Source organism: Drosophila guanche, unplaced genomic scaffold (genome assembly GCF_900245975.1).
Source record: "Drosophila guanche unplaced genomic scaffold, DGUA_6, whole genome shotgun sequence".
NCBI lineage: Eukaryota > Metazoa > Arthropoda > Insecta > Diptera > Drosophilidae > Drosophila > Drosophila guanche.
Genome location: NW_022995743.1, coordinates 4,716,223 through 4,727,103, shown reverse-complemented (window position 1 = coordinate 4,727,103; position 10,881 = coordinate 4,716,223). Strand labels below are relative to the sequence as shown.

The following is a 10,881-nucleotide window of genomic DNA, read 5'->3' as shown; positions in this document are numbered from 1 at the left end:
GCATCAGTCTCAATTCGATTGTGCCGCAATGAAGCACGCTGTGACTTTGCTGCTGGCTCTGGTGGCATGCCACGCCGTTGGCTCGCTGCGTTTACTCGAACGTCGTTGCAGCTCAAAGTCGCGACACCAACGCCGACTTATAGGTGGCTCGGATTCCGAATTGTTTTCAACACCCTGGATGGCATATATGCATAGAAATGGCAAATTTGTGTGCGCCGGATCACTCGTCACTTATCGTTTGTATTTGTATGTGTCTTTCGTGTGACTTAAGTTTAAAATGAACTCATTTTAGGCTTCGTTCTGACTGCTGCGCATTGCATACCATATCGGGATGAGCTGTAAGTGTTATCTTTTGGTTAATAAACTCTTTTAATTGAAGTTATTCTACCTACAGTGTGGTGCGACTGGGCGAATACGATGCTAGGACCCACACTGATTGCAGGGAGCAAGGCTGTGCACTGCCTGCTCAAGACTTTGCCATCGAGTCCTTCCATCCGCATCCTTCCTACACGACCATCACGCACTATGACATCGCTCTGCTCAAACTCAAAACTCAAGTGGTGGAGCAAAGTAATGCCAGTGAGAATCAACTCCCAACATACGTATATTGAAAGCTATTCCTTTTGCAGACAACATGACACCGATCTGCATTGTGTTGGACACGACGGACACGTGGCAGCGCTATGTCGACTCCATTGAACAGTTCTCTGTGGCCGGCTGGGGCAAGACCGAAACGGGTGCCTTGAGCCACGTACTCAAGGCGGCGAATGTCACGCAGGTGGATCGAGACAGCTGCCTGGCAGACTATGGCTATGACGCCACTGAGAATCACATCTGTGCTGGGGATCTGGTGCGCCGTGCATGTGAGGGCGACTCTGGTGGCCCACTGGTTACCACAGTGACCAATCAACGCGTCGACTTTAAGGTTCAGCTCGGTGTTGTCAGCTATGGCGAGAGCACTTGCAATGGCCTCAGTGTATTCACGAATGTTAGAGCCTACATTCCATGGATTGTAGACACCATAAAGAACCACAACGCATAGGAAACAGATTGAGAATAAATAAACTATAGATCAATGGAGCTGCCACATACCTTATCGATCGTGGCAGCTGCTGGGGCATCCTTTGCAATTAGAAATGATTAGAGCGACGCCGAAATCAATTAGGTACCAACGAAAAAGGAGCACACACACACGCAGGAAAAACTCAATTTATTTGCCCGAAGATCGAGAACTGCTGATAAACAAGCCATTAGATGCACTTGAGATCGCAACAGGACACCGCTTCAAAGGTGGAGGCTGGCTGCCACAGCTGCTAGCTGCTAGCTGCAATTCGAGTGCAGGACCAACTCCTCTTGAGGTGCCTGCCTGAATGCTCACGTGTACGCGTGCCCCGTCGTGGGCGTTATCCTGGAATTCGATCGAGTGCGATGGCATTTCCAACGAAGTACTGACGAAGTAACCCGAGAGTCATCATCTCACTTCACGCATTGCCTATGAGATGCGAGCAGCCAAAGGATTCAGTCTGAAACACGCACTTGACAGCCCAGCCGCAGACCATATGCTGCGATCTGCTGCATGATCCTTGGCATGCGTGTCAGAGCGATACGATCCTGCGGCAAAAGGGAGCAAAAAAGCCGCAAGGCCTGCCATCATTTACATTAAAATGCTTTCAGTGCGAGGCAGGAAAAGGGATTTCCTGTAATTACTCCGAGTTGGCTGCGTAATTAGTCAGCGGGGAAGAATTGTTCAACAAAAATAAATGAATCAGTAAGTGAATGAATGAGTGAGTGTATGAATGAATGCATTATTAATATGTGGAGAGTACTACCCTGCTGAGAGTACTTTCATTCCATGATAATATCTAATTCCCCCAGTCCTAGGTCTATGTATTCCCCACCATACCAAGTACACATGTTTCCGGATTTTGGAGATGAAGTGTGAAATGATAAATTGATGGAAAATGCTAATGGAAATTTGGAATAAATTGCTTGACAAGTCAAAGGTCCACCACGAAGAGTTGTCTGCTAATGGGGGAAACGGTATGAATACTCGATGACAACAGCAGAGGGTGGGACAACATGCAAGAAAGGGATAACCCATGGGGGTTATTACTCTCCTCTTACTCTCACACTGAATTTCGATTACAAATCTCTTTCCTATAAAGTCGCTTAATCTCCAAACAAAAACCAGCTGAAGTTAGCCCACATTTCCCATGCCCAGCCCCATCCTGTCGACCCTAAGCGATCTCTGGACCCTTTTCATTGACCTCAAAAGTGTTGACTCAATCAGCTTAACAGCAAATGCGGGTCGAGTCGAGCATACGAAACGATCTACAAACATGTAGCCACAGCTGGCGGGCCAAAACAGCTGAGAGAGACAGAGAGAGAGAGAGAGAGCGCAAGAGAGCGCTTCGCACACAGAGAGAGAGAGAGAGAGAGAGCGACACAATCGAGGCAACAAAACTCGCTGCACAGGCACGATCGCTATCAGTCGAATAACGAACGTTGTGCGCGCGAGCAGAGAACAGAGCGTAGATACAGATACACAAAAGTACGAGCGCATATTACTCACCCGTCAGATACTAAGATACTCGCCTTGCAGTTGTACCAAAACTGGATTTACCACCCCAAAAATCAAAACCACAATTCGTGTTAAGTGAAAAACGAAGCAAATTGCAGCAGCCAGGCAGCAGCAACAGCAACAACAACAAAAAACTTTCAAAACTCGAGCCAAAAGCGAAATAGAAAAAGTAGTTCAAAGCGTGCAAAATACGTTACTTTGCTGCAAAAGTTGTGAAACGTATCCGAGAGATACAATACAAAAACACAGAACGAGAGAGAGAGCGAGAGAGAGGGAGAGGGAGAGCGCGCGTGCTTGAAGCGAAAGCCAAAACAAGCGACAAAAAGTGCAATTTCTAAAAATACAAAAACAAATATAAAATAATAATTCCAAGCAGGAAGCTTCCATCAACCAAACAGATAGCTCATATATGAAAAAATAAACTTGGAAATTCCAATAAAAATACACTAAAATCGAAGCAGATTGTTGGATTAACATTCGTTCATTTTTGATCAAGGTAAGTTGGTTTACACATCAAAAAGCAAACCAAAGTCAAGCATCGTTTATGGCCCTCATTAACACTACAAAAATATACCCAAAAATCGATTTGAAGGTTCACACCATTAGCCAGCATTTTGATGGTTTGTTGCCTTGTTGTTCGCGTGCATTCAAAACTGAATTTACTAATTGACCTCTAAAGATGTGCTCTAAAGAGGCATATTAAAAAAACTTTAGAGCTAATGGACATTTGAACAAATACTTAAGGGTCAGCATGAAAGGTTAATGAAGGTCTGGCATAGGTTCAAATCAATGCCAGTTCTTTTAATGAATCAAACAAATTGAATTTGGAAAATATTAATTCCTAGTTAAACACGTACCCTGCTTGGGTTACGCTTTCTGCAGCTAATGTTTGTGTCTGTCTAAAAGATTTCTCTAGAAATGCAGCTGCAAGCAGCTCTAAATAATAATGATTTTGTACAAGTTAAGACACATCTTAAAGGCTTACTCAAAGTTAAGCTGCTTTGGTCTTTATTTCGAGGCAACACATTTGTGTAGCAGCACAAGAGAAAACTGTCTAGAGCTACAATGAAAGAGAATGAATGAATGGAGAGAACAAAACGTTGAGAAGCGAGAGAATAACCGCATCGAGGCAGACACAGACCCAGACCCAGACACCACTACCAGTGCCCCACACAGCAAAGCGACACTTAAAATGCCAAGACGGCAGCTGCAAAAAGGAAATGTTTGTGGCCAAGTCGATAAAGATGCATTCAGCTCGATTGTTACCCTCTGTAGGCTCCGTTCTGTTCTGCTTCTGCTCCTTTATAAATGCGCGCGCATGCGCAAAGGATATGCGCAAAGGGATGGATACCAGTTGGGAAAGGGAGGGTGTGCAGGGAACCACACATCCACACAGAGAATTCTCTGTAATCTTTGCAGCTGCAGGACAGACCAAATGTGCACCTGGTGCCGCCGTGCCAACCGCCTTAATTAATTTCCCAGCTGACTCACCTCTGCTGGCAGCTCCAGTCCCCGAAAGGAAATGACAAACCGCCGACTGACTCGTACGGAACGCCGGCTTCCTTCTATTGCTGTCTTATCAGGCGACTCCCCTCCTCTGGTGGGGCGAACTTCCTGCTGCATGCCTCACTTCACCTTGACACGTGCGAGGCGTGAACGCAGTCGTACCTCCCCTTAATTTACCCGTACTCACCCACTAAAGACACCGCGAGGCGAGGCTAGGCGAGTCGAGGCTATTCCGAGATGCATTTGGCGCCATTTGGCTGTACATGCGAGTATTTTAGTGGCACGCATCAGCGACAACAAGACCGAAAGTCGTCACACATCCGTCCATCACGACAAACGCACTGGGGGCCAGTCTGCTGGCTGTGCCACTGATGGGGAAATGATGAATGGGAGACAAGCGACGGCGACTGTCAGTATGCAGACGTTGGGCAGACGGCGAGATCCCGATCCCGATCCCGCCACAGACGCAGACGCAGACGCAGCCACAGCCGCCTCGATGGCGTTACATGATTTGTAATATCAGAAAACATACGTCACAACAGCAACAAGAACAGCAGCAACAACAGCAACATGTGCATAAATGGAATCCGGTTCGTTTGCTTCGACTGCGACTGGGCAAAAATGTTTATTTTTAACAATATTCAGCAGATTATCATCTGTCGTCTGCTGTTTTTGCATCGCTCGTTGTGTTGCTGCACTCCACACTCCGATGAATGAACGAGTTTATTGCCTTGAAATCTAGCCAAGAAACAGACAGCAATATTTTACGTTTAATCGTGTTTACACCATTTACACGAATTATCTATAAACAAAATGATAATTATATGCCCCGACAAGAGATGTAAACTTTTCTATTAGAATGCAATTCGGCAATTATGAAACAGATTTGAGGGTGCCCTCAGGATTATCCAGAATTTGAATTAAATTTGAATTTAAATTAAGTTGGAAGGTCGCCTGTTTGTGAAGATGATAAACGTGTAAATAATAAGCAAATTATGTCAGCCTCCATGATAAATGTACCAAGAATCTGTTTGAGAAAGCGGAAATGCGAGATGTGGGAGCGGATGAAGGAAAAGGAGATTGGAATGGAATGGGATGCGTCGTAAACACCCGCCGACAGAGCCAGAGGAGAACAGAGCCAGACAAGACACACAAATACACACACACACACACACCCATGTATATATTTTTGTGGATAGCAAATTACGCACTTAAAGTGCTCGCCAAAGCCAAATGACAGGAAACGCGTCATTTTTACGAACTTCAAATTACGATTTTTTACGTTTCGTTTGTCTTTTGCACACTCAAAGACGACGACGGCAAGTCTCCAGGTCCCAAGCGAAGGAACATATGTATGTTTGTGAGTTTCTGTGGTTGTTTGTTTAGTAGCTGCCACTAAGTAGCAACGAAAAACAGAGACACAGAGACAGAGCGACAGAGCGACAGAGCGGTGATGGTGCAAAGTGCAAAGATACAACATAAAGACCGACAGAGAACGCCCTTTAAGCTATGAGTATATTTCGTGAATGTAATTAAAACTGGCGCAAGTATCGCACATTTCCTCATTTATCTGCAATTGTCAGTGTGTCTGTGGGTGTGTGTCAGCATTTCCTTGGAAGAAAGAGACAGATGGACTAAAAGAGCGAGTGAGAGAGGAACAGGGTGCGAGGGTAAACTGCATCCTGTGTGCTGCTCACTGCGCAGGCGGAGGCGGATATGCGAGCATTGCACAGACGATTCATTCCACTTCCTGTCATTGACTTTGTCAACGGACAAAGCGCACACCAAATAGTAACAGAAAACCATTTCCCTTTCCATCGAAGCCCAAACAAGACGACGAAGCGTGAAAATGCGACGCGTGCTCAACACGAGTTCTCGATCAGGCAGCAGAATGTCATTGCCATGTGCTGCTGCTGCTGCTGCTGCTGCTGCTGTTCCTGCCACAACGAATCAATCACTCTGAGCCGGGGAAGTCTATTCGTGTCATTTGTGGATAAACGATTCACATGTTCGAATCACGCAACGGAAGCCCCGCCGACAGATTCATTTGTCTCGACCCATTTGGCATTTGTTGATGACTAATCAAAGTCATCTTCAACCCATCTTTTCCTTTGACCCGATTCGTGGGAGCGGCAACTTTAGGTTTCCCGCCTCATGGGTGGGCCAAGCCACAACACTTTTTCCTCTTAAGAATTTGAATTGGAAATCGAAATAATGAAATTCGTAGACAGAGCACAACTGTGGCTGCGCCTGCTGTGTGGACCGCCTGAAGCTCTGCACTAGTGGGGGACTTCGATCAGTCACCTCTCTACTCTACACCTATCTATCTATCTATCTATCTATCTATCTATCTATCGTGTAATGGTGTCGCTTGGAATTGTTTATGGCATCCGCTCTGGTGAGTCACCTTACCATTCGATTGAAAAAAGCGTGGGTCGTAAGTAGTGAGTCTTTCGGTGGAGCATTAGTCCCATCTTAGGGTTCGATTCAACCTGTTCTGATGGAGGGTCCAATCTGATGTTGATCCAGCAGCATGTTTGGCATCTACATATCTTTGGGTCCAGAACAAACAATCAAACAAGAGAGATCCAACAACAAGTGGCATTCGTTCCCCATTTCAGAAAAAGCGATGTGTGTGGTTCCGAAAACTCTTTCCATAGTCTGTATGTTGATTCAGTAGTTCATTTGTTTACCCCATCGCCGTACCAGAATTTCGTGGGAAATGTAGCGCCCTACCAGAGCGACGACCGCTGGCAACGAGCTGTGTAATTAAAACTGATTCCCCGCCACAGCGAGGCGACTCCTTTACGCACTTCCTTGGACGGAAGCGAAGCTCGCATGGGTATTCCGGAAAACTATTAAAAGGTTCACCCCGACACTTCCTCTGTGGACTGAGCGAGCCCTTAAAATCTCGGAGCTGGGAGCTGGGCCGCCGCCGCCGCTGGCTTCCGCTCTCTTGGCTTCTTCCCTCTTCCCTCTTCCCTTTCCCCCGTTCCGTTCACATTGCAAATTTCACTTCCATTCGCATTCGCATTGACACCTTTTATGCTGTCGGCGGATGTTTTGCTTGTTGTTTTGCCCATTCCCGTTCCCTTTGTCGATCCGATTCAAAATCGGAGTCTCTCTCTCTCTCTCTGTCGCTCTTTGTTTTGCTCGCCTCTTTCGCAGCTGCCAATTGGGAGGGTAATTATTTCCGCTCTTCCCCCGTCTCCGCCGCCGTTTCGTTCTGTTCCGTTCCATTCCATACTGCCAACGTTCTGTTTGTAATCGCAATCGCAGTCGTTCTCTGCCTGCGTTTCTATGTCAGATCCGTTCACCTCTCCCGCCCCTATCCGCTCTGCTCTTACTGTTCCGGCAGCAGCAGCAGCAGCAGCAGCAGCAGCAGAATGTGACCGCTGATCGATATGACAGCAGCAGCGCTGGGTAATGATTATTCAGCGCTTCCTTTCGCGTTTCGCGTGCGACCCGCCACCTCGATGCGGATGACGCCCATTTCTGCCATCCGCCAACAAGGTCAGATTTAATAACAAAAAAATATCATTTCATACAAAGAGAGAGAGAGAGAGAGAGACAGAAGCAACAAAGATCGGCCATGGCGAACTTTGGATGCTCTAAGTGGAGTGCGGAATGAGTAATCCCCTCTCCAAATGACAAATGTGCGTCACACTTCAAAGAGGGTCAACGCTTGAGTAATCCTGAAGATAAAGGGTATACCTCTTTTGGCAGGGTGTTTGGCACAGGCAAAAGGACGGAACTCAAAATAAATCTCTTAAATTTTAAAATCGAATAGAAGAATCGAATAGAAAAGAACAGAAAAAATATCACATTTCTCTGTGATTTTAAGTCCCTTTTAATTGCTGAAATCATATCTCAGGGTATCTGCTGGTCGTCGCTCCATCCTGTGCATTGCTTAACTTTTTGTTTCGTGTTAGTATTTGTATTTATATTTTCGCTGGCATTGCGATTAAAACAATTGCCAGCTCGTGAAAGCATTTCCGTCGCTCAGCCCACCCATGTGCATTAACCCCCTTTCCGCTGACACGCCTCCTTCCACCCCCCTCTGAGTCACTGGCATTAATCACAAAAATTATTCTCTTTCTTTTGGTTGCAGCCAAGAACCCGTACACTTAAGCACCATGCAAGTGGAGGCCAGCTATCCAAAGTATGCCGGACGCGTACCGCCTCTGGATCTCTCCCAGGTGAATGCCACCCAGGAGCTGTGGGCTGCCGTTGGCAGTGGAACGCCAACAACGCCATCGTCCAAGCGTCACCATCACCACCACCAACACCAACACCAACACCATCCCTACCACCACGTGCTGGACAAGTGTCGCGGTGGGGTGTCGCTGCTGAGCTCCGACGACCACAACAACAACCGATTGACCATGACGGGCCTGGGATCGGGTGACGACATCATGATGAGCCCCACGACCAGCCTGATGCATCCCATGGGATCGGATGGCCTGCCGCTGGATCCCCGCGACTGGACGCGCGCCGACGTCTGGAAGTGGCTGATCAACATGGCCGTCTCCGAGGGCCTGGAGGTGACGCCCGAGTTGCCGCAGAAGTTCCCCATGAACGGCAAGGCCCTCTGCCTGATGAGCCTGGACATGTACCTGTGCCGTGTGCCCGTCGGCGGCAAGATGCTCTACCGGGACTTCCGCGTACGCCTGGCTCGCGCCATGGCGGTGCTCTCCTAGGCTGCTCCTAGACGACTGCCTTCATGTCTCTCACTGGTTGTAAATACTCTAGGCTTACCTTAGTCTAGCGTTAGCTTAAGCTTAGTTCAGTTAGTTGTAATGACTAGTCGCTAGTGCTCTTGTTGATTAAGTCTTAGCCATTAAATCTGCATTTCGATGTTGTCAAAGAAGTTGGCTCTAAGAAGAAGAATCTGGAGCGGAAGTGAAGCTCAAATGCTGTCCTATTAGTTGATTAAGTTCGCATCTGATGAAAATATAAAATGCAATTTTATATATGAAAACGTGCTCTTGGCTGTGTTTCTTATTGGTTGGCAACTTGCATTATCAGTGGAGTTGAAATGGATTTCACACTCTCAGGCCACTCACACTCTCTGTGAATTTCGAGCATAAATGTAGTTTATTTCCCTCTCTGATGACCGTCTCCGACGTCGCTCTCTTCTTCAACGAAGAGCCGAAAATGCCTAAAAAGATCTCAGCTGCTATGCTTTATGTTCTGTTTATGTCTTTCAGAATTCTTCACCCCAGAGAACGGGCATTGACAAGTGAAATACGTTTGCCCAATTAGCACATCATTAACATTCACTTAGGGTCGTGCAACGAAAGGGGGAAAAGTGCCCCCTCACACACGCCGTCTACTCCTGTAGACACACACACAGACAAGTGCAATAAACTCTTTGTTATTGTTGGCCAGAAGTTAATGCCAACATTTGTTTAGGCCCAGGCCATGCATAGATCAGATCACCCCGAAAGTGTTTATTTTCCGAAGACAGACGCTGTTTTCCGCATTGTGTGTGTTTGATTAATGGTGGCTGGACGGGGGGAAAATGGAGTTACTTCATAGTAAATAGAGGGGGGAAAGAGGTAGCTGAACATCATCAAAGTGGGTGGAGATCTATCCACCATTCTGTTGGTTTTTTAGAGCCATCATTTGAGCTCCCATTTCAGTAGCAGTTGAATTTGCCAATACAAATAAAAGCAAAAAACAAACAAAAAGCAGTCGAACAATTATGACCATAACGGATAACGATAATCAGCATCGGTAGTCAAATAGAACCCGGATGGATGGATATGTAGATAGAAAGATATATATACAAACAGACATAGAGACAGAGCGAGAGAGATAGGCAGACAGAGAGAGAGAGAGAGAGAGGCGCGTATACAAATTCAAAGCGCTCCATCCGCCCGTGCATCCGCTCATTTCATTTAGGTTTTTCTTTTTTGTATTGTGTCTCTTCTATGAATGAACAGACACACAGATAGCTGCATAGACAGACAGACACACAGATCCATAGATACTCAGCTAGAGATATGTACATACGTGGTGCACTCTGCTCTTCCTGCTGCTGCTGCTGCTGCTGCTATTGACGCGCTCCATGTGGCTCATTGTCGCTGGATTTTTTGTAAGTTTGCATTTAGTGCAGTTTGGCTCTGTTTTCGGGAGCATCCGGGATGTTGTTAAAGGTAAAGGAAGTGAGACAAAGTGAGCCCCGACCCATCCCATACCCAAGACCAGACACAGACTGAACGGTCTTCAGCCGCTTACCTTGTAAAACAGATGTCGCAACCTGACACATGCCACAAAAGAAGAGGCACAGACAGGGCACACGGGGCAACGGGCAAGGTGTGGGGGGGGGGGAACCTTCTGAGCATGTCCAACAGCTGACGCTTCAGAGGAATCTGCAGCCAGGAAGGGACACCACACCAGGAATTTCAACTGAAATTGCAACAGTTTCAGTTGCAGTTCTGTAGGTTCTTCAATGGAGGGGAGTCATCCTGCTGCTGTTAAAGAGGATGGAGGCACAGGTGGATACAAAGACAAGGAACAAGCACTGAGAAGGATGAGGAGCAGAGTGCCCAGTGGCTCCTGTTCGACTGGATTCCGATATGCCGTTGAGCCAGCCACCACAACTCCCAACTTTGTTATCAAATCATGATCAATGACTCGCTCCACTCCGCCCCCTAATCAAATATCGATTCATAATCTCTTCATCTGTATGTTGCATGGGGCAGGGACTGTGGCATGGGCGAATAGTCGAAGCAAAACAAACCGGCAAATCAAATAAATCATATAAAGACCGGGAAAATTGAGGAAAT

At 46.8% G+C, this 10,881-nt stretch overlaps 2 protein-coding genes across 2 annotated transcripts; both read left to right on the top strand.

Annotated features, from left to right (window-relative positions):
* LOC117583976 (serine protease grass-like) lies at positions 1-1,072 on the top strand. The gene is made up of 4 exons (XM_034272686.1): positions 1-236; positions 293-338; positions 395-570; positions 630-1,072. The coding sequence occupies exons 1-4, from the start codon at positions 29-31 to the stop codon at positions 1,040-1,042; spliced, it is 843 nt and encodes a 280-aa protein (XP_034128577.1). The 5' UTR covers positions 1-28; the 3' UTR covers positions 1,043-1,072.
* A 1,428-nt stretch (positions 1,073-2,500) lies between these two features.
* Positions 2,501-9,072, top strand: LOC117590726. Its single transcript, XM_034283638.1, has 2 exons — positions 2,501-3,077; positions 8,199-9,072. The coding sequence occupies exon 2, from the start codon at positions 8,224-8,226 to the stop codon at positions 8,785-8,787; it is 564 nt and encodes a 187-aa protein (XP_034139529.1). The 5' UTR covers positions 2,501-3,077; positions 8,199-8,223; the 3' UTR covers positions 8,788-9,072.
* Positions 9,073-10,881: the final 1,809 nt, after the last annotated feature.

Bases quoted from the DNA above. Each gene is read 5' to 3' on its own strand.
- LOC117583976 (XM_034272686.1), top strand. From the start codon at position 29: ATGAAGCACGCTGTGACTTTGCTGCTGGCTCTGGTGGCATGCCACGCC. The intron at 339-394 runs GTAAGTGTTATC...TTCTACCTACAG, and splicing joins ATACCATATCGGGATGAGCT to TGTGGTGCGACTGGGCGAAT. The intron at 571-629 runs GTAATGCCAGTG...TTCCTTTTGCAG, and splicing joins AACTCAAGTGGTGGAGCAAA to ACAACATGACACCGATCTGC.
- LOC117590726 (XM_034283638.1), top strand. From the start codon at position 8,224: ATGCAAGTGGAGGCCAGCTATCCAAAGTATGCCGGACGCGTACCGCCT.